Source organism: Eschrichtius robustus, chromosome 17 (assembly GCF_028021215.1).
Source record: "Eschrichtius robustus isolate mEscRob2 chromosome 17, mEscRob2.pri, whole genome shotgun sequence".
Classification (NCBI taxonomy): domain Eukaryota; kingdom Metazoa; phylum Chordata; class Mammalia; order Artiodactyla; family Eschrichtiidae; genus Eschrichtius; species Eschrichtius robustus.
The window spans coordinates 80,145,845-80,172,484 of NC_090840.1; the positions used below are offsets into that span (position 1 = coordinate 80,145,845).

Here is a 26,640-nt window from a genome sequence, read left to right on the forward strand (position 1 = left end):
TTTGACATCTGCTACAGTGGGTCCCCTTGGCTGCCTGGTCACTGAGTGCATGCTCTGCCTCACGTGGGGCTCCCTGTTCTTACACACTTGGGCCTCTTCCCAGACCACTTATCACCCCTTCACTAATCCTCTCATTTCTGTGTCCTTGACCACATGGGTCAGCAAGTCAATAGGGGGATTCTGCAAGTGGCTGAGCATTTACATTCCATCAAGACACCTAGAAACTGAGGAAGTGGCATAGCCCATTGGGCCCACTGTCAAGGGAGTAGGAGCAGAAGCCCTTTACCTCTTGACCCCTTAAGCCCCACTTTCGTCGGTGGCCTTCAGTGGAGCAGCACTTGCTCAGAGGCAAGTCTGTTAATCCTCAAACTGTGTGAGTATTTCTTCATCTCAGTGCACAGTCATTCTAGTAAAAGGTCCCCGATCCTTATTGGGAAGACTGGGAGGAAGTGTCCAGTGCACACACACCAGGAGACGTTACAGTTACTGTACTCACGCAGCCTTCTCCTCTAGATTGAGCTTAGCTCTTTTGTTCTCTGCATCCCTGGGGCAAGCAGGGATCTGATCTTAGGCCAGGAGGTGATAGAGGGTAGCAGTAGTAAAGCATGAGAATTGTCATCTCCTTTCAAGGAACTACCTTGGCTGTTCGAGACAGGCTTCTGCCAGTGTGGAAGGCTCAGTGGGACTTTAGCGTTCGTATACTCAGAGTTACTTGAATCTTTCCAAAAGTTGCCAGTCCAGCTCTCAGATTTTCACTGTCCTCCAGACACCGTCCTAAGTCTCCCACAGCGATGACCAGGCAACCTGGTCATTAGCACACGCCTGAACTCTGCCTGGTCTGTTGACTCCATCAGCCTGTGGCCATAAGCAGTAAAACCTTCCGGGATACTTCTGGCTCTTTGGGCCTTGAACTGATAATGTCAAGTGCTGAGTCTGTCATTTCCTTCTTTAAGTTCTTCAATACAGTAGAAGCAGCCCCTTTCACCCCACCCGGCCCACCATGTCTCCTTCTCGCCCGTCATACTGGGCCAGGTGGTCCGTCAGTTACACCTTCAAAAGCATTTCACTGACAGTAACCACAGGTGATAATTTAAGTAGACAGGTGTACCATCTGCTGTATCGTAATCAGATCCTCACCGCCTGAACTCCTGAATACTGGTTTCAGTTGATCCTTTTTACTAATTTTTAGTCTACAGAAAATTCTCAGTTAACAGTGTTTATTTCTAAAGAGATTTCCATTCCTTAGTATTAAAATCTCATCCTTTTGGATTTTCAAAGTGTTCACCATTTAAATTCTAATGTGAACATAATTCATTTTCTTCTTGTATTTGCTACATTGATGATATTATAGGAGTCATTACTGACATGTATCAGGTGGTTATGTGGCATAATAATCACTATAATGCTACGGTCTGTGGAGCCTTCAGTTTGTGCCAAACATGCTAGACATTTTGCCCACCTCATCTATATTATAGAATAATAGAATAATTAACACTATTGTTATGTAATAGTAGTTACCATTACTATAGTTATCACTTGAGTGCTTATTATGTGGTAGGCATAATTCTAAAGACTTCTTGTGTCTTCCGAATTACTACAATTCCTTTATTACTAATAACTCCTAATGACTGTTACAACCACTCCTCTGTTACCTACAACAACCCTTTGAGCAGTAGACGCTACACTATTACCACCCATTTTAAAATCACCTCTTCAAGATGGGGATAAAGTAACATGACCAGTTGCTGGATTTGGGGTTTGAAAGCAGAACTTCAAACACACTCTGTGTTCTTCCCCAAACACTGCATTGCCTCCCATCATTAACCCAAGAAGTAACCAGTCATAACTGCTCACTCTGTGGAGCTGCGTGACAGCTGTGGTTATGGTAAGAGGGCCTTCCTGTTCCAGCGTAAGTTTGTAATAGCAATGGAAATGTTTGCCTGTGAATCAACAATTATAATCTCTCATTAAAAGCATTAGTTTGGTGCCATATTAGAAAAAGATAAGAAATGTTCATTGCAGTAGTTCATGCTTTCAAAGATGAACTACTGTGCATAGAATCCAGTTTCTAAGACTTCAGCTGTGAAAGGCAGAGTCAGATCAAATGATTGGAAATGTTCTGATTAGAACAAGAACTAGTCCACCGTTGGCATGAAAGAATAGTCCTTTTCCTTATTTTTTTTTTTTTTTTAATTTATTTATTTTTGGCTGCGTTGGGTCTTCGTTGCTGCGCGTGGGCTTTCTCTAGTTGCGGCGAGGGGGGGCTACTCTTTGTTGCGGTGCACGGGCTTCTCATTGCGGTGGCTTCTCTTACTGTGGAGCACGGGCTCTAGGCGTGCGGGCTTCAGTAGTTGTGGCGCACGGGCTCAGTAGTTGTGGCTCGCGGGCTCTAGAGTGCCGGCTCTGTAGTTGTGGCGCGTGGGCTTAGTTGCTCTGCGGCATGTGGGATCTTCCCGGACCAGGGCTCGAACCTGTGTCCCCTGCCTGCATTGGCAGGCGGATTCTTAACCACTGCGCCACCAGGGAAGTCCCAATAGTCCTTTTCATACTTGACAAATTTTGAAGGAAATGCATAGGATATTACGGTAGCTTATGTTTGCTCTCCCTTCAAATATATTTTTCTTCTTTTCTTTCAGTTTCTGGCCCACTTTCCATAAATGTGAAGGAAACTAGCATTTACTGAGTGCCTGCCATGTACAAGGCAGTGTCCTGGGCACTATATATACTGTCTCCTTGGCCAGGCCTTTACACAAGCTGCCTTTTTAGTCTTCCCAGTGGACCTACATTAATATACATATGTTAACACCAAATTGATTTTGCCAACGAAGTGTTGGATTACATATAATCTGTTCAAACTCACACACACACCTGGTGACCACCATGGCTAAAATTCAGGTATATCTAACTCTAAATCCCCTGCCCTTTTCATGCTCTATATTTTGATCTGTCTTTTCTTTGTAAAAATTCAGATTAGTTAAGTAACAAAAGTTGAAACCTTAAGGGGTGAAGTCAAGGGTGTGTGTGCCTCCTTGTCCTCTTGGCTAATTTTGGAATCAACAGGTGCTGTTGCCAGGAATTCCTGGGTTCTCTCTCTTACGGGGTGGGTTTTTTGGAGAGGCTAGGAAGGTTTCCTGCCTTTTAGAAATCACTCTAGGTGTAGGTTCCTACTAATCTTAATCTGTCTGTCTGATTTTAATGTTGCGAACAAAGACTTTTAAAAGAACCAGATTCTGTAATTGCTACTCTAACAAAGGCTTGTTAGAAAAAGATAATGGAGCAAAGTTAGTGGTCCCTTAACGATCTGGGGTTTTTTTCCCCCCTGAATTTCACTATACCCACCAAAAATTTTTTAAATGTTTCTCATAATCATATAAAATCCTATAACAAAATTTTTCATTTATTTTATTCACTCTTTTATTCTCAGATAGAGTATGGTGCCTGGCATGTAGAAATGTTTTTTGTATGAATGAGCAAATGAACATAGAAATGAATAAATAATATTTACCTATTCATGCAAAAATATTCGTTGAGCATCTACTATCTACCAAGCACTTTTCTAGACAAGGAGCATGCAGCACCAAACCAGACAGTCATGGGTTCTGCTCCATGGTGATCACCTTAAGTGAGAAAAATTAGAAAATGGACAAGCAAAAAGTAAGGCATTTTAGATAGTGGTAAATGCTTTGTGACAGCTCAGGGGCACACAGGGTAGCCAGTGCAGAAGTGAGCTTGGTTGCTTGGCCAGTCTGAGGAACACAAAGCAGTTCTCTGCGGCGCCTGGAGGGGTTGGGCCGGGGAGGCTGGAGGAGCTGGAGCAGCCGGAGCTCGGAGCGCGTGGCCTTGGGGAGATGGCCGGAGGGCTCCTGGGCCAGAGGCAGGACTTGAGACCCCTCCCACCGCAGCAGGAAGCCTTTGGGGTTTCCATAAAGGCCTGGGGACAGCAAGATCAGATTTGTGTTTTAAACTTTCTTCCTTAGGTGTTGTTTGCTGTTGGGTGAACCTTTTGTGATAACCACGTGCCAGATAAGCTTGGGTAGTTTTTATTTTCTTCTTCTTTTTTTACAGTGACACCCTTCTAAACATGATTTTTCTTTTTTCAGGAAGAAGAGTTGAGGAAAAGTGGAGAAGCAAAGTACTTCCACCTGAATGATGATCTCCATGTTCTGATTGAAGTGTTTGCCCCGCCAGCAGAAGCCTATGCCCGGATGGGACATGCTCTGGAGGAAATCAAAAAGTTCCTCATTCCTGTTAGTACAGTTTTTCTTGATAGTTAATTTGTACTTTAAAGTCCTCCCTTTGTTTTAATCCTTGACAGTTCTTATCAGTAATTGTTATTTGCATAGCGCTTTGTCCGTTACAGTGTCCCTATGAATTACTTGGCATCATTCCTTCTTTACCTGTGAGGCCAGGGATTTTTAAAGAGATTAGGTAATACTGCAAGAAAGTTGAAGAGCACAGTCACTGGTGTGCCTTTGTGGTCTCACGCCCGAAGCCTTGCTGTGACACTGAGTCACCTCACAGATTCGTTGCTCTCGAGCGCGAGCTCGTTGGTGCGGTCCACGTGCCGAGCGCTGTGCTTGGTGCTGGTGTGCCGCGTGGGTAAGCGCAGCCCCGCCGGAGGCTTGCGTGCTTTAGGGGCGCAGAAGCACGTGGTTTCTGTGCAGCGTGAGGAATGCGTGACGGAGACGGAGCTGCGGACACAGAGAGGAAGGCACTGTGCGGGTATTTATGTTTTTGTTAACAGTTGATGGTCTTTTTTAATCCTTTTCAGACACCCTGACATTGCTGAGAATGTGATCATTTAAAGAGAATATGTCCCTATTTCCATTACAAAAGTTAATTTCAGTCTTTTGTATAATTTGCATGTTCTAGATTTAAAAAACAAAAACTTGAACAGGTTGGCTCTTCAGACAGTTTATTTTAGAGAAACTGTCACATCTGCCAAACAGCTGTCTGGGATAAGACTGTGTTCAGCGATTCCCAGTGGTGTAGTAGATTGACTTACCTACTGGAGCATGTGTCATGATTATGTTATCTGTGAGGAAGACTGTCATATTTATAGGGAAAGGACGTTTTGAATCATGATTGTCTTGGAAAAGCCAGGGCATAAGACTGTATTAAGTATTTTAATTTGGGAGCTTAACAGGGTTTTCATTAGTTCCCTCAAGCCAGTGTGATGATCCTATTATTCATTTAGTTTAAAAACAAGAGTTTTCGAGTGCTCTCTATTTGATAGACACATGTGAACTAATAAAAAACATGGCCCCTGCCCTTGTGGAGTTTATATAATGGGAGAGACAGGTAAGAATCAGATATTTATATAAATGACTTTAAAATTGTAACTCTGACAAGACCAAGGAGAGGTTTAATGTCCTTGTGGTCATTCAGTGTGGACGAGGGAGTGCCAGCTTAGCCAAGTAGGACAGACTCTGTTCTCCAAAGGTAGCAGCAACAGTCTTCCCACCCCATCACTTCACACTCTTCCACCAAGAAGTAGGCTCCAGCTTCTTTCACCTTGAATCTGAGCTGGCCGGAAAACTCTTTGCCTAACCCAAGGTCGCAAAGAATTTCTGCTGTGTTTTCTTCTTAATGTTTTATGGTATTAGCTCTTGCATTGAACTCTGTGATCCACTTGAAGTTACTTTTTGTGTAAGGTGTTAGATTAGGATCTAAATATATCTTTTTCTATGTAGATATCCAGTTGTCCCAGCACCATATGTTAAAAAGACAATTCTGTCCCTATTGAATTGCCTTGGCACTATTGTTGAAGATTAACTGAATATAAATGTATGAATTTATTTCAGGATTCTCAGTTCTGTTCCATTGATTTATATACCTGTCCTTACGCCAGGACCATACTCTTAATTACTTCAGCCTTATAGCAAATTTTGAAATCCAGGTTGTGTAAGTTCTGCAACTTTGTTCTTCTTTTTCAAAATTGTTTTGGCTATTCTGGCTCCTTTGCATTTTTATGTGTATTTTACATTCAGCTTGTCAATTTCTACCAAAAAAAAAAGAAAGCTTGCTAGGGCTTTGATAGTGGGTTGAACTTACAAGTCAATTTGGGGGTAATTTCCATCCTAACAATATTGCACCTTCTTGTCCATGAACAGGAAATGTCTCTCCATTTTTTTAAGAGATACTAAAAATTCTTTCTCAGCAGTGTTTTATAGTTTTCAGGATACCAGGCTTGCATTTCTTTTGTTAAATTTATTTCTAAGTATTACATACTTTTTGATGTTATTGTGAACGGAATTGTTTTTTTTTTTTTAATTTCATTTTCAGGTGGTTACTGGTGTATAGAAATGCAGTTGATCTTGTTTGTACCTTGTGACTTTGCTGAATGTGTTTATTAGTTCCAGTGTGTGTGTGTGTTTCTAATGGAATTATCAGGATTTTCTACATACAGAATCATGTGATCTGTGAATAAAGAAAGCTTTACTTCTTCCTTTCTTATCTGATGCCTTTAATTTTTTATTTAATTTTATTTTCTTCCTTATTACACTGACTAGAACTGTCAGTGCATTGTTGAGTAGAAGTGAGGATAGACACCCTTTGCTAGTTTCAGTCTTTTACCATGAAGTGTGATGTTATTAGCTGTAGGGTTTCTTTTGCTGCCCTTTATCATGTTGAAGAAGTTCTCTTCTATGCCTGGTGGTAAGAGAGGTTTGGGTTGGTTGGTTTGTTTTAGTCACAGATGGGTGTTGGGCTGTGCTCTTCTGTCCATTGAGCCCTTCACGTGGCTTTTCTCCTTCATTCTGTTAATAACGGCATGCTGCATTTGTGATTTCAGATGTCAAGCCAGCTTTGCAGTCCCAGGTGAAACTCTACTTGGTCGTGATATGTAATCCCTTTTATATGTTGCTGGAAACATATAAAAAACCCTAATAGTTTAAGGATTATTACATCTATAATCATGAGGGATATTGGCTTGTAGTACAGTATTTTTATAGATGTTTATATTAAAGCACACATCTAGCATTTCTGGTGCTCTTTGTTTCTTTATGCGGATAGAGTTGACATATGGTGTTAGTTGTTTTCAGCCTGAAGGACTTCCTTTAGTCTTTTTTGTAACATAGGTCTGCTAGCAAAAAAAGATTTTTTCTCGGCATGTCTTTATTTCACCTATATCCTAAAGTTTAGCTTACAAACATACCTCTTTTTATTGCGCTTCACTTTATTGTGCTTCAGAGATACTGTGTTTGTTTTGTTTTGTTTTGTTTTGTTTTAACAAATTGAAGGTTTGTGGCAACCCTGTGTCAGGCAAGTCCGTTGGCGTCATTTTTCCAATAGCATTTGTTCATGTCATGTCTCTGTGTCACATGTTGGTAATTCTCACAATATCTCAAATGTTTTTACTAATTTTATATCTGTTATGGTGATCTGTGATCAGTGATCTTTGATGTTACTACTGTGACTCACTGAAGGCTCAAATAATGGTTAGCATTCGTTAGCAGTATTTTTTAATTAAGGTAAGTACTTTTTTGTTTTTTTTAGACATAGTGGTATTGCACACTAATAGACTACAGTATAGTGTTAGCCATAACTTTTATATGCACTGGGAAACTAAAAAATTCGTATGACTGGCTTTATTTCAATATTTGCCTTATTGTGGTGGTCTGGAACCAAATCTGCAATACCTCCGAAGTATACCTGTATGTAATTCTTGGTCGACGGTTTTTTCTTTCAGGTGGTAGGAGGCCATTCTTCTATTTTCTGGCCTCTACTATTTTTGATGCGAAGAGTCATTAATTATTTTGTTGTTTTGTATGTAATCTGTTGTTTTTCTCTTGCTGTTGCTCAGACTTTCTTCTTATCTTTGATTTTCAACTGTTTGACTGTGGTGTACATGTTTATCTCAAGGGAATATGTGAATATGTGGGTTTATGTTTTTCTTCAAATGTGGGTAGTTTTCAACCATTGTTTCTTTAAAATTTCTCTGCCTTTCTCTTCCTCCTCCACAACCCCCACCCCCTGGATTCCCATTATATGTATGTTGGTACATTTGATGGTGCCCCACAGATCTCTGAGACTCATTTTTCTTCATCCATTTTTCTCTGTGTTTTTCAGCCTGAATACTTTTAATTAACTTCAAGTTCACTGATTCATTCTTCTGCCATCTTAAATCTGCTATTCAGCTCCTCTGATTAACTTTACATTGTAGTTATTGTGGATTTTTTTAATCTCTTTTTTTCTTTGCTAGTCCATGGCTGTTAAATTTCTGGCTAATTGGCCAGTCTGTTTATTGCTTGCCCCACCCAAAACGTGATTATTAGGCTTGCTGATTGACTGGTCTTCTCTACTCATTTGCTATCAGAATTGCTACTGATATTGACCGTGCTGCTGGGCATGGAGTCATTTCACACTTTCTTCAAAATTACGTGAACATCCTTCACTGGTTTTCACGGCTTTCCCCATCCTAGTGGAACTTATGCATCATCTGGGCTGGGGAGGAGGGGTGGGAGCACTCGCAGGCAAGATGGCCACAGACTCCCACTCTTCTTTCCAGAGTCCTGAAGTGGTTGTTTTTAACTGTTTGGTCAGCCTTTATTGTTGCCTGTTATGGAAAGGCTTTGCTGAGCTCCTTGCTTAGTTATCCTGAAAGTCCTGTGCTCTCTCATAACCTTTCTTTTTTTTTTTTTTTTTAACTTAGGTTGTTTTGGATCTCTGTCCATATGAGCATATGTAAAGTTTCACTTCATTCTTTTTAATGTCTGCGTAGTATTTCATTATATGCGTGTTCCAGAATTTATTTAATTAGTCTTCAAATAATGGACACTTACTTCTTATAGATTATAATTCAAACAGTGATCCCAGGATTAACCTTGGACATAAATATTAGCATATTTGGGCAAATATGTCTGAAGAGTACATCTCTGGCAGAGAACCCACTGAATTTTTAATAAATTACTTTTAATGATTTTATTTTAAGACTTTTTTCCTATTCTCCAGGCTAACACATTTAGATAGATCCTAAACTTACTGGCTAGAGAAATCCCATTTACACATATTTAATTAGAATTCTAATCAATTTTCTCCTCTTCACAAGTGGTGGCAGTGTTGGTGTTAATGTTATAATAGTTTCACTTTTCAGATGGGGAGTTGAAGTAATAATTTACTAATGACTAGATTAAAATGTAAAACTGTCAAAATAATTTAGTCTATAAGCTACCATACGTGATTTGGTTTCCCTACTGATTTAAAAACATTATTTCGAAGACCAATAAAATTGTAACTACAGTGTGTATGTCAGTGTCTATCTGACATCAGAAGAAACAGTTACCTCACATTTAAAGAAGTTGCCTAAAATCACATAGCTGGTCAGCCCGATTGGGTAAATTCAGGCTTAACCTCAGATGTGATTGACTCAGATTCCGTTTTTTTGTTTTTTGGGCTTCCTTTCCCTCCTAACTACACTATCTGCGGTAATGTACTTTGACACAGATGATGTTTAAAATAGGCTTTAATTCTAGTTTTTGTGGCACCATTGTAAATCACCTAGCTTTACTTAGAGCAATGCTTTGCTTTTTTAAATTTTTCTTTTTAAATTTTTAATTGTATTTTTGAATAGGGCCTCAGTTATCTTCTTTTCCCATGAATCAATTTTTAACCACATACAATTTTGTGTCCTGCCCCCTAACACTTTTCAACAGGGCCAATATTTAGCATTTAGGTAGCACATTTTATTTAGGATGTGCTTTACAAATAATTTATTAATCACACATTTTTAGTAAAATGGTGAGGAGCATACTCTTAGTAGGCAGAACCCACCACGGATTCAGAGGTTATCTGCCAGGAGCCTGCCAAGGGCCAGCCGTGATGACACACCCTTCTCTGTAATGTGCGGGGCCTTCCTTCCCACTTCTGTATCCATATCTTTAACTTCTGAATTTCCAGTTCCTATGTCTGATTGCTCTAGAACAGCTCAATTTTTGTGTGCTATAGACCATTGAAGAGTCGACCTGTACAAAATTGATTAAATCATGATGTCACTTTGTTACTCTCCTTATCTTCCAGAAACCAAACTTCTTGACTTTGTTCATATACCCCCATATCCAATATTTTACCATTTCTAATAAAATTAGACATTATAAATAACTCCATATCTACCTTTCGCCATCCTTCCTGCCACTTCCCTACTCCAGGCCATCTTTACCACGTACTGGGATTACTTAAGTGCTTCCATCTGGTGTTTCTGCCTCCAGTGTGTTGTTTTTTCCTTTTAATATCTTTATTGAGATATAAATCACACGGCATAAAATTCACTCATATAAAGTATACAGTTCAGCGCTTTTTAGTATATTCGCAGAGTTCTGCAACTGTCCCCCTAATCTAAGTTGGGCCATTTGTTTTACCTCCCAAAATGAACCTTGTAACCAACAGCCGTCACTCCCCATTCTTCTCCCGCCTTCTGCAACCACTAATTAGTTTTTGTTCTTTTTACACAGCTCTTATGGAGATGTAATTCAAATACCATACAGTTTACCCATAAGGTATACAGTTCACTGGATTATTGTATAGTCACAGTTTTGTAACCGTGACTACAAACTGGTTTAGATTTTTATCATCCCCAAAAAGGAACTCCATACCCATTAGCAGTCCCTCCCCATTCGGCTCCCCTCCCCTCTCACACTCCTCTGTCTTACATAGCCACTAATTTCTCTCTCTAGATTTCCCTGGTTTTTTTTTTTGACATTTCATATAAAACACATACAGTATGTGTAGCCTTTTGCCCTGACTTCTTTCACCTAACATACTGTTACCAAGGTTCATTCAAGTTGCTTTTTATTGCTGAATAATATTCCATTTTATGATATACCACATTTTATATGTCCACTCATCAGTTGAGGACTTTGGGGTTGTTTCTACTTTTGGGCTATTATGAATAATGCTGCTGTGAACATTCATGCACACATTTTTGCATGAATATATGTTTTCATTTTCTTGGGTGTTACCTAGGAATGGATTTGCCAGGTCATATGGTAACTCTTTGTTCAGCATTTTTGAGGAGCTACTACGTGGTTTTCCAAAGTGGCTGGACCATTTTACATTGCCACCAGAAAGTTGTAAGGGTTTCAGTATCTCTGCAATCTTACCAACACTTAATATTGCTTATCTCTTTGATTACTGCTATCCTAGTGGGTATGTTTGTGGTATTTCATTGTGGTTTTTGTTTGCATTTCCATAATAACTAATAATGTCGAGCTTCTTTTCTTGGGCTTACTTTATATTTTTCTTAAAGAGAAATGCCTATTCAAAGCCTTTATCCTTTCAGAATTAGGTTATGTGTTCTTTTATTATTGAGTTGTAAGAGTTCTTCACGTATTACGAATACAAGTTGCTTATCAGGTAATAGGATTTCAAAATATTTTCTTCTATTTTGTGGGCTGTATTTTCACTTTTTTGATGGTATTTTTGTAGCACAATAGTTTTAAACTTTGACTTGGTCCAATTTGACTGTTTTTTCATTTGTGCTTTTGGTATCTTAGCTAAGAAATCATTATGTAATACAGGATCGTGAAGATTTACTTCCATGTTTTCTTTTAAGAGTTTTACAGTTTTAGCTCTTACATTTAGGTCTCTGATCCATTTTGATATAATTTTTGTGTATGGCAGAAAGTAAAGGGCCCATTTTATTTTTTTTATTTTTATTTTTTTTACTTTTCATTTTATATTGTATAGCCAATAAACAATGTCGTGATAGTTTCAGGTGCACAGCAAAGCGACTCCACCATACATATACATGTATCCATTCTCCCCCAGACTCCCCCCATTTTATTTTTTTGATGTGGATATTCAGTTGTTACAGCACCATTTGTTAGAGACTATTTGAAAATCCGTTGACTCTAATTGATAACTGGGCTCTCAATTCTATTTCATTGATCTTTACGTCTATCTTTTAAGGCAGCACCATACGTTCTCCATTACTGTAGCTTTATAGTAAGTTTTGAAATGAGAACATACCGGTCCTCCAACTTTGTTCTTCTTTCTTTAGATACTTCTGGCTAAACTAGGCTCTCTGTAACTACTAGTTGATTGAGTTGTAAATAGTAATGCCCATATGTCAGTTACGTGCCATTTTAATTTTATTATAAATATTTCACTTGGAAAGTATGCACAGCAGAAGGAGATATGGCTGACTGTAGAAAATTCTAGTTTAGGGGAAAAATACTCTTTTTTTTTTCTTTTTACAATAATTTATTGATAAATTTTCATTTCAGCAAACTCAAGTCTTGTTTTATGAATTTAACTATTTTCCTTACCTTTTTTTTTTTCCTATTAAAAATTATTTGCTTCTTGTCCTAAATTCTTTGTTATCTTCTGTCTTTTGTGTAGGACTATAATGATGAAATCAGGCAAGCACAGCTCCAGGAATTAACATATTTGAATGGTGGTTCAGAAAATGCAGATGTACCAGTTGTTCGAGGGAAACCTACCTTGCGTACAAGAGGTGTACCAACCCCAGCAATAACCAGGTAGGTGTGATTAATTGACTTACCTTTCTGTTGTTAGAATAGGGTACCATGGCAACAGTTTTAATGTTTCCTTTATTAACAGGCAAGCGGCTTTACCAGTGTATTGGTACAAAGCCTGTAGGAATGCATTCAGGCAATATGGTGTCGTATTAAGAGGATTCACTGTGGACTGAGGTATTCCTGGGCTTAAATATAACCTGTACCACTTACTAGCTAATGACTGTAGATAAGTTTATTTAATCACCCTCACGTTATTAATCCCTTAATTCTTTGAACGTAAGTCATAGCTTTGATACACAAATGGAGATAGTGGAAGCTTGTGTTTCCCCAGTGAGCTCAGACAGTACCAGGCTAGTTCATTGCCGCATCTCCAGTGTTGAGCAGTGTCAGGTACCAGGTGAGTGTCCCGATGCTTGTTGTCTTTTTATGCCGTGTAAATGCTCTGTGGTATCTGAAACTCCTAAGCTTGTCCAGGCACACTGAATTTTTATTTCTGTCTCGGAATCATGACTGCTTTTATCATGAAAAATGTGTTAATGAATTCGTAAGTCAGTTGAAGCAAACTATAAATTGAGACGTGACTCTGAAACTTATTTGAAAATTATTTTTAATTTTTGCATTTTTGCCCCCAGAAGAACTCAGTGGAAATTAGTAACACAGACTTTTTTTCACTGGTGACTGTATATATTTTTTCAGGTAGAGTTTTGCATGAAATAATTTAAAGTAGGTTTCTTCCATATATCCAAGTTCATTGGGAGGAATAAAAAGTGAGTCCCCCTGCCGAGTGCTGCTGATCGACACACTGTCAGAGCAGTTACAGACAGGTGTTATTGCGATGTAAAATAAACACAGATCTGGGCATGGAACCAGGGGGGTTTTCTCTGTAAAAACAGGCTAATAATAATAGGATTTATTGCTGATGATTTAATGAAATAATTTATGTCGCTGTTCAGTAAATGGCAAATCTCTATCATTTCCATTTCTCCTGTTCAATCATAGGAAATTACATATTTGCTATATATTCGTTTCCAGTGGCTGTTACAATGAATTACCACAAACTTGGTGGCTTTAAGCAATAGAAGTTGGTCATAGTTCTGGAGGCTAGATGTCTGAAATCAGCTTTACTAGGCTAAAATCAAGGTATTGACTGCTCTCCCCCTGGAGGCTGTAGGGGGGGATCCTCTTGTTGACCCTCCCAGCTTCTGGCGCCTGTAAGCGGTCCTTGACTTGAGGCCCTCGCGCTCTGCTCTCTCTCCTTCCTAGCGCTGCCTTCTCGAATCTCCAGTTGCCTCGCTCGCAGAGGGGTACGTGTGATGGTGTTTACAGTCCACCTGGGTGATGCAGGGTGGTGTTTCCATCTCAGGATTCTTGACCTAATGTCTCATCTGCAAAGGCCCTTTTCTCTAAATCAGGCAACATTCACAGAATGAATATGCCTTGGATAGAGAATATAGATAATAGAGCACATGCAGTGCCATCATTTAGGGGATGCCCTGTTCCTCAGACCAGGTCTTCCATTTTTACTGAAGATCATTTCTCATCTAGTTGTCTCGTTTTCAATTAAGTTGAAAATGTTATGTTATGAATAGACAAAGAAGGCAGAAACTTTCTGTTTTGGGAGAGTGTAGTATCTGGAGAGACACCTCCATCTGCCCAGATGAAAAATTATTCCTCTTGATGACAGCCTATACCCTGCTTGCCATTTTAAGCTTTTCCATTGCCTTGGTAGTGGGTATTTTGGGATGGAATTACCGTTCAGGTCACACTTCAGACCCAGTGGTTCGCTTGTGGAGCAATGGCTGGTTCGTGCTAGTCCAACACCTTACGCGGGGCACTTCCGCTCACCGCGTGCCAAGGAGCCAGGCACCGCCTTCTTCCCTCCACGTGATTGTGGGCTTGCATGGCACCAGATCGTTCAAATACTCTGTTTTCTACAGTGTGAAATACATGTTCTTCTAAGAGGCATTCAGTTTCCCTTCTGTGTTTTTTCTTAAGACCTCTCTCCCAGTTGGTCTTTGTTCATTACTTTGTCATGTTTCCTGTGTTTAGCGCCTGCCTCCCCCGGACACCGCCACTGGGTTAAAGGGTGTGCTCTGCCCTTGCAGGCCTTTGTTCACACTGCTCCTGTGTCTGCAAGTCTCTGGTTCCGCTCTCAAACCCTCTCACCTGTTTAAATCCTACTTGTCTTTACATCCCGAACTGAAACTTACTTTAACAGGACACTCACATTGTGCCTATCCGAGCACGTCACAGATATTAACTAGGTTAAGCCTCATAACAGCCCTGTGAGGCGGGCACTGTTTTGCTAAAGTCACCATTTCACAAATGAGGAAACCAAGGCCAGAGGAGTCAGTTACTTGCCCCAGTCACTCAGCTGGTGATTCTTAGAGCCTGGGTGGAATGCAGGCAGTCTGGTTCCAGAAACCATGCCTCTCCCTCTCTTTGATCCTTCCCTTCTGTTTTTATCCAGAATCTTTTTTTTTTTTTTCCTTCCACCCATTCTCCCCTTGCAGTTTTTCCATAGAACTTTCATTCTGTCACTTTTCTTATATTTTAATTATGGCACAATTAATACAAACTACGATGAAAAGACTTATATTTTTACTACTTTTTCTCATCAGATCACATATAGTAACTTGCTAAGTTAATGTCCATCTACCAGAATAAAAATAAATTAATATGGAAAAGAATTAGGATAGAAAATTACAAAAATCCTAAGGGTGAGATTAATACACAAAAAGGTACATGTTATTTTGTAGGGTTGGCAAAATTGGTCTTCACATTATGCTTTGAGCTTTCTAGTGGCCAAAGCGGAGGAAAATATGGTTGTAGAATTCACAGCATCTAAATGGCTAAAAACAGTCATAAAACAAAAGATAATTGTACTTATTGCAGCCTAGCGCTTTCTAGTCCTGGGACCACTGGACGGTCACAGGTAGATCCTCGCTACACCCAGTCCTCAGGAAGTCATTTTGATTTTAGCTCTAAAATAAGCCTTAAATCTATTTTTCTTTGATCACCTTTTCCACCCTGCACTCCAGCCAGACTGGTCTCCCTTCTGTTCCTTGAACAGGCCAGGCTCGTTCCTTTCCCTCTCCTTTGCCTTCACTCCTTCACTCCTCCTCCTCGGAAGGCCTGTCTGCAGTTGCCTGCCTGCCCCTCAGCATCCTGTTCTCAGCACACACAGGCACCATGTCAGAGAAGCCTCTGCTGGTTGCCTTGTTTGAATTGGCCGCCCCATAACCCAGAAGCCGGCCCACAGCACCCTTCTTGGTTACATGGTAGCATTTATCAAACTGAATTTACCTTTCTGACTTGTTCACTTGCTCATTGGTTACTCCTCAGTATTATGTAAAACCTTAAAGGCACTTGTGTCCCTAATGTTTGGCATATAGGAATCGCTCAGTAAATACATGTTGAGTGAATACAGTACAATCGCAAATTCTTCAGACTCTTCTGATCAAGTGTTGACCATTTACATTTTTTGTTAGTGTAGTTCTTGTCTGTCACGTGACTAGATTACCAGGGTATTAGCTTTTTGGGAATGGTCACATGGACAGCACCACTTTGGAATTTCACAGCAGAACAGGTCATTACTGGAATCTTCATGAATGTTCTCCACTGTTATCACTTCAGGGTAGCTTTCTGCTGAAAGATGTAAATGATCTAAAATTAAATCCTGCAGAAGGGAGTAATAAGTATTTTAATAAAACCTTTTCATTCAGTTTCAAATGAGAGGACTAAACTTAACTCCTTTTTTACTTAGGAGATAAGGAAGTTTCTTTACTTCCGTTCTGCCCTGTGCAGCCCTGTGGTACAACGTCACCCCCCTAACTCCCCGCACGGACCCCAGCAGAGAACACATCAGGGAAGATTAGGACTGATGCCACTCCAGGCAAACTCTCTGTTTAGCTCTGTGGTTTTCTCCGTACGGCCTCCACCCCATATATTGCCTGCTGCCCTGGTGGTCTGGGCTGGACAGTTTTGAGCCCTCAAGGATGCTCCCTTCCTTTCCCCTCTTCAGAACAGCTGGCTAGTTCTGTGTTGCTTCTCCACTGGCCTTGTCTGGCCCATCTGGCCCTTTCCCCAAGTAGCAGGCAGTGTTCTCTCCCTGCATTTGTTACCAGAAAGAGCAGGAAGAAAAAGTGAACAAAGCAGATGAAGCCTGTCTTTCTAAGTAGTAAATACGCATTCACCAGCGCTGGGTGCTGAATGTGGCGGTTTTGTTGCAACTTAGGACACGAGGCTGACCCATTCACGCAGCTTTTATCAGCTTTCATCCAATGGGGAAAATTTTCAGCTACAGTTTCTTTGGAGAGTCTGCCTTCCCCTTATCTCTTCTTTTCTTGGACTGCAACCCCATGTTAGATCTTGCGATGGCACCTCCCAGACTGTATGCCAGGGTGCTGGGATGCTGCGTCACACTCACAGGGCTGCCGTGGAGAGTTTACAATTTCCTGGGACCACTGCAGTAGTCGGCGGCTTTCACACACTGCATGAACTGTCAGCTTACGTTAATCATTTATGGTTTTAACACTAGGTCGTGCCCCACTGGTTTCAGTGGCATCATATCTTTGTAGAACCGGCACCTGAGCAGCTGCTGTGATAGGTGTTAGGTAGCCACAGCTGCTCTGCCTGTTGGGCACCACGTAGCTTGCCAAACCAGGGGATCAGATGGGGCTCGGTCACTCTCATTTTCTCATCCACACTGATTTTCACATGCTACCTATTCTCTTTTTAAAATGGATTATGAATAATATCATAGATGCTAAAGATTGTTTTAATGACAGAAAATGATACATTCTTCTCCACAGTATCTGAGAAATGTTATCGGGAAAACTGAGTAGTTAATATATGGGCCATAAATATTTCACCAGCGTATGATATGATTTATATTATTCCACCAATCTCTATTAAAAAGTCCTTCTTTATCATTAAGGAAAGGCTGGATATAGGAAAATGATAATATATTTCTTTTTCTACTAGCCAAAATTATAGGAATTTCCAATTTTAAAAACCCATTAATTTGAGATGTTACGTAAACTATATGATTGCCTCCTGGATTTGCCTTCTGAGGACCTTGTACCTCCTGACCTGCCAGAACAGTCACTCTCCTCTCCTTCCTTCCAACTCTGTGTCTGCTGTCCGTGCCTTTCTTAAAACCCAGACGGTGGCTGACCACACACATGCCCCGCGCCCCGGGCAGACACTAGAGGACTCTCCTCGCACACGAGCTTCTCTGCTCCTCTTGCCGTAAGACCTGGACTGCCCCTCGGTCGTCAGCATCCACTCTCTGGTCCACGTGCTCTCGGAGTGTGTGTTAGTGCAGCCACGCTGGAGTTGATGCAGGGGAGGCAAAAGGAGAAAAACGTGTGCTTTCTTTTAAAATCACCTTCATAGGCTTTGGGAAGGCAATAACTGAGGCAAATAATGTGGCAAACAGCGAGAAAACTTCTGATAGAGAACTTGTAACTTAAGCGCAGCCTGGAGCAGACACGTGAGAAAAGCCGCTGAGCACGGTTCTCCTGCCTACGGTGCGTCAGTGCAGCCTGAAGCCGGGTGTGGGTTCCCGCTCCTCCTGTCGACTCCAGTGCCGGCTGAAGGAAGGCTTGGATACCCATCAGGCCAACTGACTTTTCCTAGAATAATGTCAAGCAAGCGCCGCTGAGAGGCTGCAGCCCTGTACGGTGGAAGGAGCCCAGTGGGTGTTTCCTGCGCAGTGGGCGTCCCCTCCCCTCCCCTCCCCTCCCCACCCTGGCTCTTCAGAAGTTTTAATCAATTTTTTTCCTCTTCGGCCATCAGTCAGTTGCTGGTGTTAGGTCATTTAATGTCACACATTTTCCTGAGCTCTTTCTCTGACAAATTGAAGTTGCAGAGATGATGACCAAGTCACTGTCCTGCCATTCTGGGATTTTTAAGGGGAAAGTCAGAGAAACAAGTAGTTATGGCAGAATGGCTGAAATAGAGCACGAGGGATATGAGGAAAAGTGAAGCGGAAGCAGAAACGATAGCACAGATCATCCTGAATGGGGGGCGTGGGTACGAACACACTTAGGATGAAGGCAAAGTAATCAGGCAAGGTAGTGCCAGAGGGAAGTCATCCCATGCAGAGGGGCAAAGGCTTGAAAGCAGGAAAAATGGGGCCATCTGCCTGGAGTTAGGGTGTGGCTATGGGAAAATCAGAGTCACTGCCAGCCAGCCCCTCCTAGCTGCGTGGTCTCAGGGAACTTCCCTCGCTAAGCCTAGTCTCTTCGTCTGTGAAATGGAGATAGGATGTTGAGCACACATTAATCCATATCCTACTTAATTTTTTAAATGTCTCATTGAAGCCCAGACTGTGGCATGATTCCTTTTCTGATTACTCAAAATGATCCCTCACTAAAAATTGAATTTCTGTAGCACAGATATTTGATCAGTCCTTGGGCAAATTGCACGTCTCTCTTAACTCCTTTATTATCAATTTCACCGTCATCACAGAGGAAGAAGACTTGTGCTGCATAGTTCCAGAAGGCAGAAGTAAGGTTGATACTTAGAAATGATAAAGATTTTTGCTAATTTTTGTTTATAAGGAAAAAAAGTAAAAACATGCTAGCAATCAGAATTGGAAGACAGTGACAGGCTTCAGAGTACGGAGTGAGCTCTCTGTCTCCAAGGGGATACGTCCCTGGATGAAACGATAAGTTTCTTGTACTTTTAAGAGGGTGGACTCTCTCACACTGTCTTATGTTGTCAACAGGTTTACTAGTAACCAGTGTGTAACTTGTTGGAGAAGAAACAGATTGCATTGGATTTCTTACAGACTGTGTACAATGTAGAATAACGTAACACACACTCAGTCTTTTTTTTTTTTTTTTTTATTGCATTGAAGGTTGGATGGTTCGCAGAATAAAGAAAAGAGATAACGACAGGTTTCATAACAGGTCTATAACCTCTGGATCGAAGCTACCCACAGCAGCACTTGAAATGCAGAGTCTCAGTCCCCAGCCTAGGTGTACTGATGCAGACTCTGCCCCGAAACCAGGCCCCAGGTGATGTGTGTGCACAATCAAGTGTGAGAGGAGAAGCACGGCCCTAGCACCGCATTTCAGATGATCTGTAAAGGTGGTCAGAGAGAGAGCTGCCAGAGTCCTCTATTCAGAACTTCCAGTCTCCATCAGCCCCGATGGCTTCTTATGTTTGTTCTGAGGGATTATGACCATAGGCTGCGTTTACCTTTCCCTTCTGTCCAGCTTCTCGTTCCCTTGTCAACCTCTGGCAAGAAAAAAAAAAATATCTCAGTGATTAAGCTTTCAGAGAGGTGAAGGAAAGTTGTCACATGTGTTAGGGATTCTATAGGAAAATAAATTACCCCTCAGGTCATTACTGCGTCAAGCATGGCTCCTCGGGTGGATCTCTGGGAAAGCTTATTCTTACTGTGAGACCGGCTAGACCTTGACACTGGATCCGGCAGGCACCCGCTCTGTGATCAGCTGTAGGCCTTTCTCTTCCTGAGGCTCAGGCGTCCCCTGTGTTTCCCAAGGTCACCCAGCTGATAATGCTGGAGCTAGCTTGAGCTAATTCCACGAAATTCATTGTTTTATCATACACTTTTGCTTCTCATGAAATATATAGACAAAAGCCAAACAGTGTGGTATATATACTCTTACTCTATACCACACTGCCTCACTGTTGCTAAATGTATGAAATGTACATAAATGTGCTGCTGCTGAATGGATGAAATGAGCACAAATGCGAGTTGTACCTTCTGTCTTCTCTCTCTCCTCACCCTTCAGTTAGCAGCCAAAAGGACAGTATTCAGGACAGAGTCCAAGTAGAAGTCCACGTGATAATTACCACTTACTGAGTGCCTGTTTTAGCTTAGGCACTTGATGCAGTTGTAAACCTCACAACTGTTCTGCAAGAGCTAGATGTTATTAACTGGACTTGTAGATGGGAAAACCAAGGCTCAGCAGCCCAGTGATGACAGGACTAGATTTGAGTATTGAGTGTGGGTGTGCTGGAACCCCCATCACGTGCTTTTTCATCATAGCCTAAAACCTCCTATTAATATATAAACTGAATAATTAGTTCCTAATTGACTGAATCCTAGAAGTTATTGATCATCCAAAGCACTCTTCCCATGGAAAAAACTTTTCTCAATTATTTTCACATCTGAGTTTCAAAACCAGAAACCAAGGTCACCCTGCTGAAAAATGCAAACAGAAAGAACCATTACAGTCACACCCCTTTGCTTATGAAACTTTCTACTCAGATGTGTTATGTTTCTGCTTTTCCCTTATCCCCGTTCTGAGCAGTGTGGCACCCAATCCTGTCAATTTGAATCAACTTTTCAAGTAAAAAATAAGTAAGTTCCCGTTGATTGTCGTTATAAATGTCATCTACCAGGCACTTTTTCTGTCCTCATCCCACGTTATCAGCCCTGCTGTTTACCTCTACCCTGAACTTCATTTGTGGCGTTGAGTGAGCACTGGGCAGTGCAGCGGGACCTTCACGTTGGCCTGTCGCTCCGCGTGCCTTCCTCTCACCAGAGGCCACTTACAGCAGTACTGAGACTGTGCTGCTTGACACCATTCCCGTGGGATTTCAAACTCTTAAAAACGAATCTTCAAACTGTCTCTTGTAGACAGGTATCCCGAGCTACATATATCAAATGACTTGTCTAAAATTCTATAACGGATTCTTTAGTATGATTCCATATACCCAGTGGGCACATAACCTAGCAATGTCGATGATGATAAGAAAGAATGGCGAGCTTCTTAAATACAAAGTAATGTCTTTCAGTGTGGTAAAGGACATGAATTTATTGAAATACTGAATATTTTGTGATGGATATAGTACCTTGGACGGCAGGGAGGGGGTATTAGATAAGGAAGCAGGAGCCTTATTTAGTTTGAATACACACAGATTGATTGAAATATCACAGATGAGTGAGATGTACCATAAGTAGAAACTACTCTTTTCTCTAATCACATTGAAGATTTTTCTAGATGTATACCAGAGATAAAAAGGTGAGTAAGACTATAGATATTACAGTGTCTATCAGTACAGTTCAGAGAGATTGAAATTTATCTAAGTTGCTGATATTCATTGAGTAGGAAATGGGCTAAATACTGTGTATGTCCTACCATTTTTTCCTTCACCATAACACTAAGAAATGGGTTCTGTATCCCATTTCACAATTGAGGAAACTGTCTTGGAAAGTTCAGACTCTTGATTAGTTTGAATGTTAATTGGAAGGCAGAGGTAAATAAGTACAGTCAGGAAATCGATCTGAATCCAGTGTCCTTGCTCTAGACCACCAATTTTATTGCACCGATTTTTATGACCTAGTATGAAAACAAACAAACAAAAAAATCTAACTTACAGTGCTCAAAAAAGGGATAACACAAGTTGCCTAAAGGTGAAAGTCATGGATTTTGACAGTTTTGAGAAGTACCAGTCAGGTTTTTTGTAAGATGTCCCTCCTTTGGGATTTGTCTAATATTTTTCTCATGATTAGCCCAGGGTTATAGGTTTGGGGAACAAAAACCACAGAGGTAAAATGCTATTTTTATTACATCATATCATGGGAACATACTATTCACATGACTTACCACTATTAGCTCATTGCTTTTTGTTGCTGAATCATATTCCATTATATGAATGCACCCCAGCTTGCTTATCTCTTCACCTGTTGAACAAAGGGCATCTTGGTTGTTTTAGTGACTAATTTCAAAATTTCAAATTTCAGGTATTCATTGGAGCTATGTAGGAAAGCAGTTGACTTATTAACTTTGTATTCCAAGACCTGTTTCATGTGCTTATTAGTTCTAGTTTATTGTTTGTTCGTATGGTTGCTTTGTTTTGTTTTGATCTGGTTGATTCCTTGGGAATTCTTACATGGAAATGTCACCTGCAGACAAAGTTTTGTTTCTTCCTCCACAATCTTAAAAGTTTTATTTCCTTTTCTTGTCCTATTGAATTAGGTAGGACTTCTAGTACAGTTTTAATTGGAGTGGTAAGGCTGGACATCCTTGCCTTGTTCCCAGTCTTAAGGGGAAAGCATTCAGTCTCTCACCATTCAATATGATATTAGTTGTAGGTTTTTGTAGATGTTCTTTGTTTTTTTTTTTAAACATCTTTATTGAAGTATAATTGCTTTACAATGGTGTGTTAGTTTCTGCTTTATAACAAAGTGAATCAGTTATACATATACATATGTTCCCATATCTCTTCCCTCTTGCATTAGGTGTTCTTTTTTAACTTGAGTAAATTTACCTCCGTTCCTAGTTTGCCAAGTTTTTATCATGAATGATGTTGCATTTCATTAAATACCTTTTCTGCTTTATGTGATCTCACGATTCTTCTTCGTGAGCCTTCTTGGCGAGGTGGTCACATGGATTTTCACTAATGCTGAAGCAGCCTTTCATACCTGGAACAAATCCCATTTGGTCGTGACGTGTTTAATACATTATTAAATTCACTTTGCTACTACTGTTTTTGAGGATTTTTGCGTCTTTGTTCATGGGAGATACTGATTTATGGTTTGCTTGCTTGTTTGTTTCATTGTATAATGTCTTTAATGTCTTTTGTTTCCCCTTGGACCACATGTCTCTTCCTCGGGATGTCAGAGACCACCTAGCTCAGCCCCCGTCACCCTTCCTCGGCCTCTCTGTCTCCCAACCCCTTGACCAGTTGTGGCTTCCACAGGTGGACTTAGAAAAAAAATCTTGGGAGGCACCTCCTGTGACAGGTCCCCATAAGGGCTCAAGACCAAGTGGAGGCCGGTCACTTCTGTCTTCCCCAGTGGCCCAGGCCAGTCCCAGCCTCTGACTAGTAATGTAGAAATAATTTTCAGGAGGCACGTCCGGTGACCACCCTCAGAGAATGAGTTAGGAAATGTTTCCTCTGATTTTATTTTATGGAAGAGAGTGGAAAACTGATATCATTTCTTCCTTTAATATTTGCTAGAATTCACCAGTGAAACCTCTGGGTCTGATGCTTTCTTTTTTGGAAGATTATTCATTATTGATTAAATTTCTTTAATAAACATAGTTTTATTCAGATTATTTCATTCTCTTTGTATGAGATTTGGTCATTTGTATATTTCAAGGAGTTAGTCCAGTTCATCAGAGTTAACAAATTTGTGGGCCTAGAGTTGTTCATCATCTTCCTTTTTTATCTTTTAATGTCCTTGAGGTCATTAATGATGACCCCTCTTTCATTTATGATATTGTTGTTGTTTTCTTGTTTAGCCTGTCTAGAGGTTTATTAATTTTATTGATCCTTCCAAAGAACCAGCTTTTGGTTTTGTTAATTTTCTCTGCTGTTTGTGGAATTTGAGCTCTCAGCTGTGTGTTTGCTATCCCAATCAAACAAGAGAAGAAGAGAGAACTGGTCTGTAGGCAGCCACGTTATCTGCTTGGTTCTCCTTGTTTGGAGGACATTGTCCATAGGAGGTGGGTCAGGCTATGCCTTTATTTTCTGGTGGAGCCAAATTTCTGTCCTCATTTCTTCATAAGACTTGCACACTTCCTCAAGTTTTAGCTTACGTTGGGCTCTTCTGCTTCCTGCCTTCCTCTCTGACTTGGAAGTCTCATTGTATAATGAGACTTTTGTGTTAGAAATACATGAACATGTTGAATTCTACTTCAGAAAATATATGTGTTTATTTAACCTAAGAATGATGTTTTCAGTCCCTAGGTAGTAGATACACTGTTTGGGAAAGTTCATTTTATTCCCTCTCTCGTGGAATCTGATGTCTGTTTTCGTCCCGGGTTTGCCAGCTGTGTGTTCTCAGACAGTCTTAAGATCTGTTTAGGCCTCCGTTTCCTTGCCTGTGGACAAGCCAGGCAAGGCCCAAGCCGCAGTGTTGGAGTGAGGGTTGCCTGAGGCCCTGGCAGGACGTGGTGGAGGGGTGCTCGGTGGATGCAGCCTCCCCAGACGTCGGCTTCCTGTTCTGTGTCCCAGACAGACACTGGCTCCTGGGGTTCCTCTGATGTTACCATATTTATTGTTGCTGGACTAGCTGCCTAAATGACTTAATTTCCTTCCTTTAGGTAGGTACCTGTTTCGCATTTGCTTTTAGTTTTCACTTCGCGTATGGTTTCCTTATTTCTTTTTACAGAATTACGGAACACTGATTTTTGTGAGGTATAAATGCATGCGAACAGTGGAATGCTAGAGAATACCATGAGGATTGCTAATTTGACCCTTTTGCTTGCAGGGGAAGGGGAGGAGTCGCGGCCCGGCCGGTGGGAGTCGGGGTACCGCGAGGGACGCCGACTTCCAGGGGAGTCCTTTCCACGCGAGGGCCAGTGAGTCGAGGAAGAGGACTTCTCACTCCCAGAGCAAGAGGCGTCCCCCCAGCTGGGTACAGACCTCCACCGCCGCCCCCAACACAAGAGACCTACGGAGATTATGTAAGTGGAGGTGTTCTGATGATCTGCGACCCAGACATAGCGTCGGGTGTTGTGACCAGTATCCCTCACCTTGCTTTAGCTCTTTAGCAAATGTTTATTGAGTGCTAAATAAGTACTTGGTACCAGAGGCACAGAAAATGTGAACGAAATAACCTCTTTGGTCAAATAACTTAAACCTCAGATATGGAAGATGAGTTTGGGTGGCGGCGAGGTTCAAGACCAGGTCAAGGGGGCGTGCGGGCAGCCCCCAGGAGTGTAGCGTGGCACTCGTCCACGGTCCTCTCCAGGTTGCCTCTGAGCGATTCAGTCATTTAAAAAGCAGTCGCCTACGTATACCAAGCTGTTTTTACCCTTCAGTGTTTCCACTTAAGCTGTGCTGCTGAATACCGATTCTTAGTGGAAATTCTTTTCAGTGAAGAAAATAGAAGTTCCCAGTTTTTTAAATTAATGCATTATCAGTTTTCCCATTTATCATTCCATAATTCTTTGATATGGTTCATAGACTTATTTAACATAAGAGAAAGAAAATACATCCATGGAAAATGGGCGGCAGGGGGTGGGGAGGGTGGAATCTTTAACAAGAATACAGAACCCCTGGGATTCTTACTGTAACTTTCTGGTGAACATAAATGAGGAAGATAAGTACTGGATAGATGTTTCATATTAGTAATTGAAAGTATTAAAGAAAGAGTATATGAACTGTTGTCAAAGAAGGGGAAGTACTGACAGGCCTAAAATGCCAGAACCAGTAGGTTTTCATGTCTCCCTTTAATGGAGGTCTCTTGCTAGGAGCTCAGCACCTCTTTGCACAGTTTCTGGAACTTTCAGTAATCCCTGGGCCACAGACAACTTCTTCAGTGTCATCTGCAGCCACCAAAGGAGCTGAGTCTTTGTCCTGGTCATACTGAACTTCTTATAATTCCCTAAATGTGCTGCGTCCTCTTAGGCTTCCAGAACTTTCCTCGTGTAGCAGCCTCGGCCTCGAGTGCTCCTCCCCCTCATCTGACTGTTTCCTGTTTGTCCTTGCAGACTTAGGTCAGCTGTTACTAGGGGAGCTCATGGGAGGCAAGAGCTGGCCTGTTGAGCATCACCGCAGTCTCCCACCTGACCGTGGCCGCTGGCAGGGCAGGGACGGAGAGCTGCACCCCTTTGCACTGGCAGAGCGCACGCTGGGAGCTCAGCGAGTTATATTCTGAAAATAAGTGCCATGGGGACAGCTTCACCATTTGGCTGTTCACTTGGGGAAGGCTGTGTCTGTGTCTCGGCTCTGTGTTCTTTACAGTTGGACGTGGTCCTGTTTACTAGTATTCTTACCAAGCTGGCAGTTGTGCCTCAAATTCATCCACAAAGGCTGAGTCTCATGAGAGTAGCAGAGACTGAAGGAAAGGAAACGTTGTGAAATTCCTTTGAGGTGGCCCGGTGTCTGCTTTTTTCCACCTTGGCGTGCCTTGAGTTCCCTCAGGTTTGGGTGCTGTAGATGTGGCTGGATGGTGTCGCCGTAATCGCCAAGGCAGGGGGTGTGGGAAACCTGGATCCTAGGCCCCCCTGTGCTATAAACATGGTACGAGTCAGGCAAGGTACTTAGCTTTTTTTGGCTAAATCCACCAATCCGCCTGTCTCAGAAAGAGCCAGTGCCTTCTTTCCATACATTAATTCATCTTTCCACTCAGCAAAGATCGATTGAATTCCTACAGTGTGAACCAGACACACACATCCTCTGTCTCAGTGTGTATACCCTGGTGAGTCTCAAATGAAATTAGATG

General features: G+C 41.4%; 1 protein-coding gene across 1 annotated transcript in view; it reads left to right on the top strand.

Annotated features, from left to right (window-relative positions):
- KHDRBS3 (KH RNA binding domain containing, signal transduction associated 3) overlaps positions 1 to 26,640 on the top strand; it is a 156,627-nt gene that overhangs the window by 75,794 nt on the left and 54,193 nt on the right. The window contains exons 4-6 of the mRNA XM_068525548.1: positions 4,101 to 4,247; positions 12,337 to 12,476; positions 24,682 to 24,877. Coding sequence (XP_068381649.1) covers positions 4,101 to 4,247; positions 12,337 to 12,476; positions 24,682 to 24,877 — 483 coding nt within the window. The remainder of the gene's footprint in view (positions 1 to 4,100; positions 4,248 to 12,336; positions 12,477 to 24,681; positions 24,878 to 26,640) is intronic.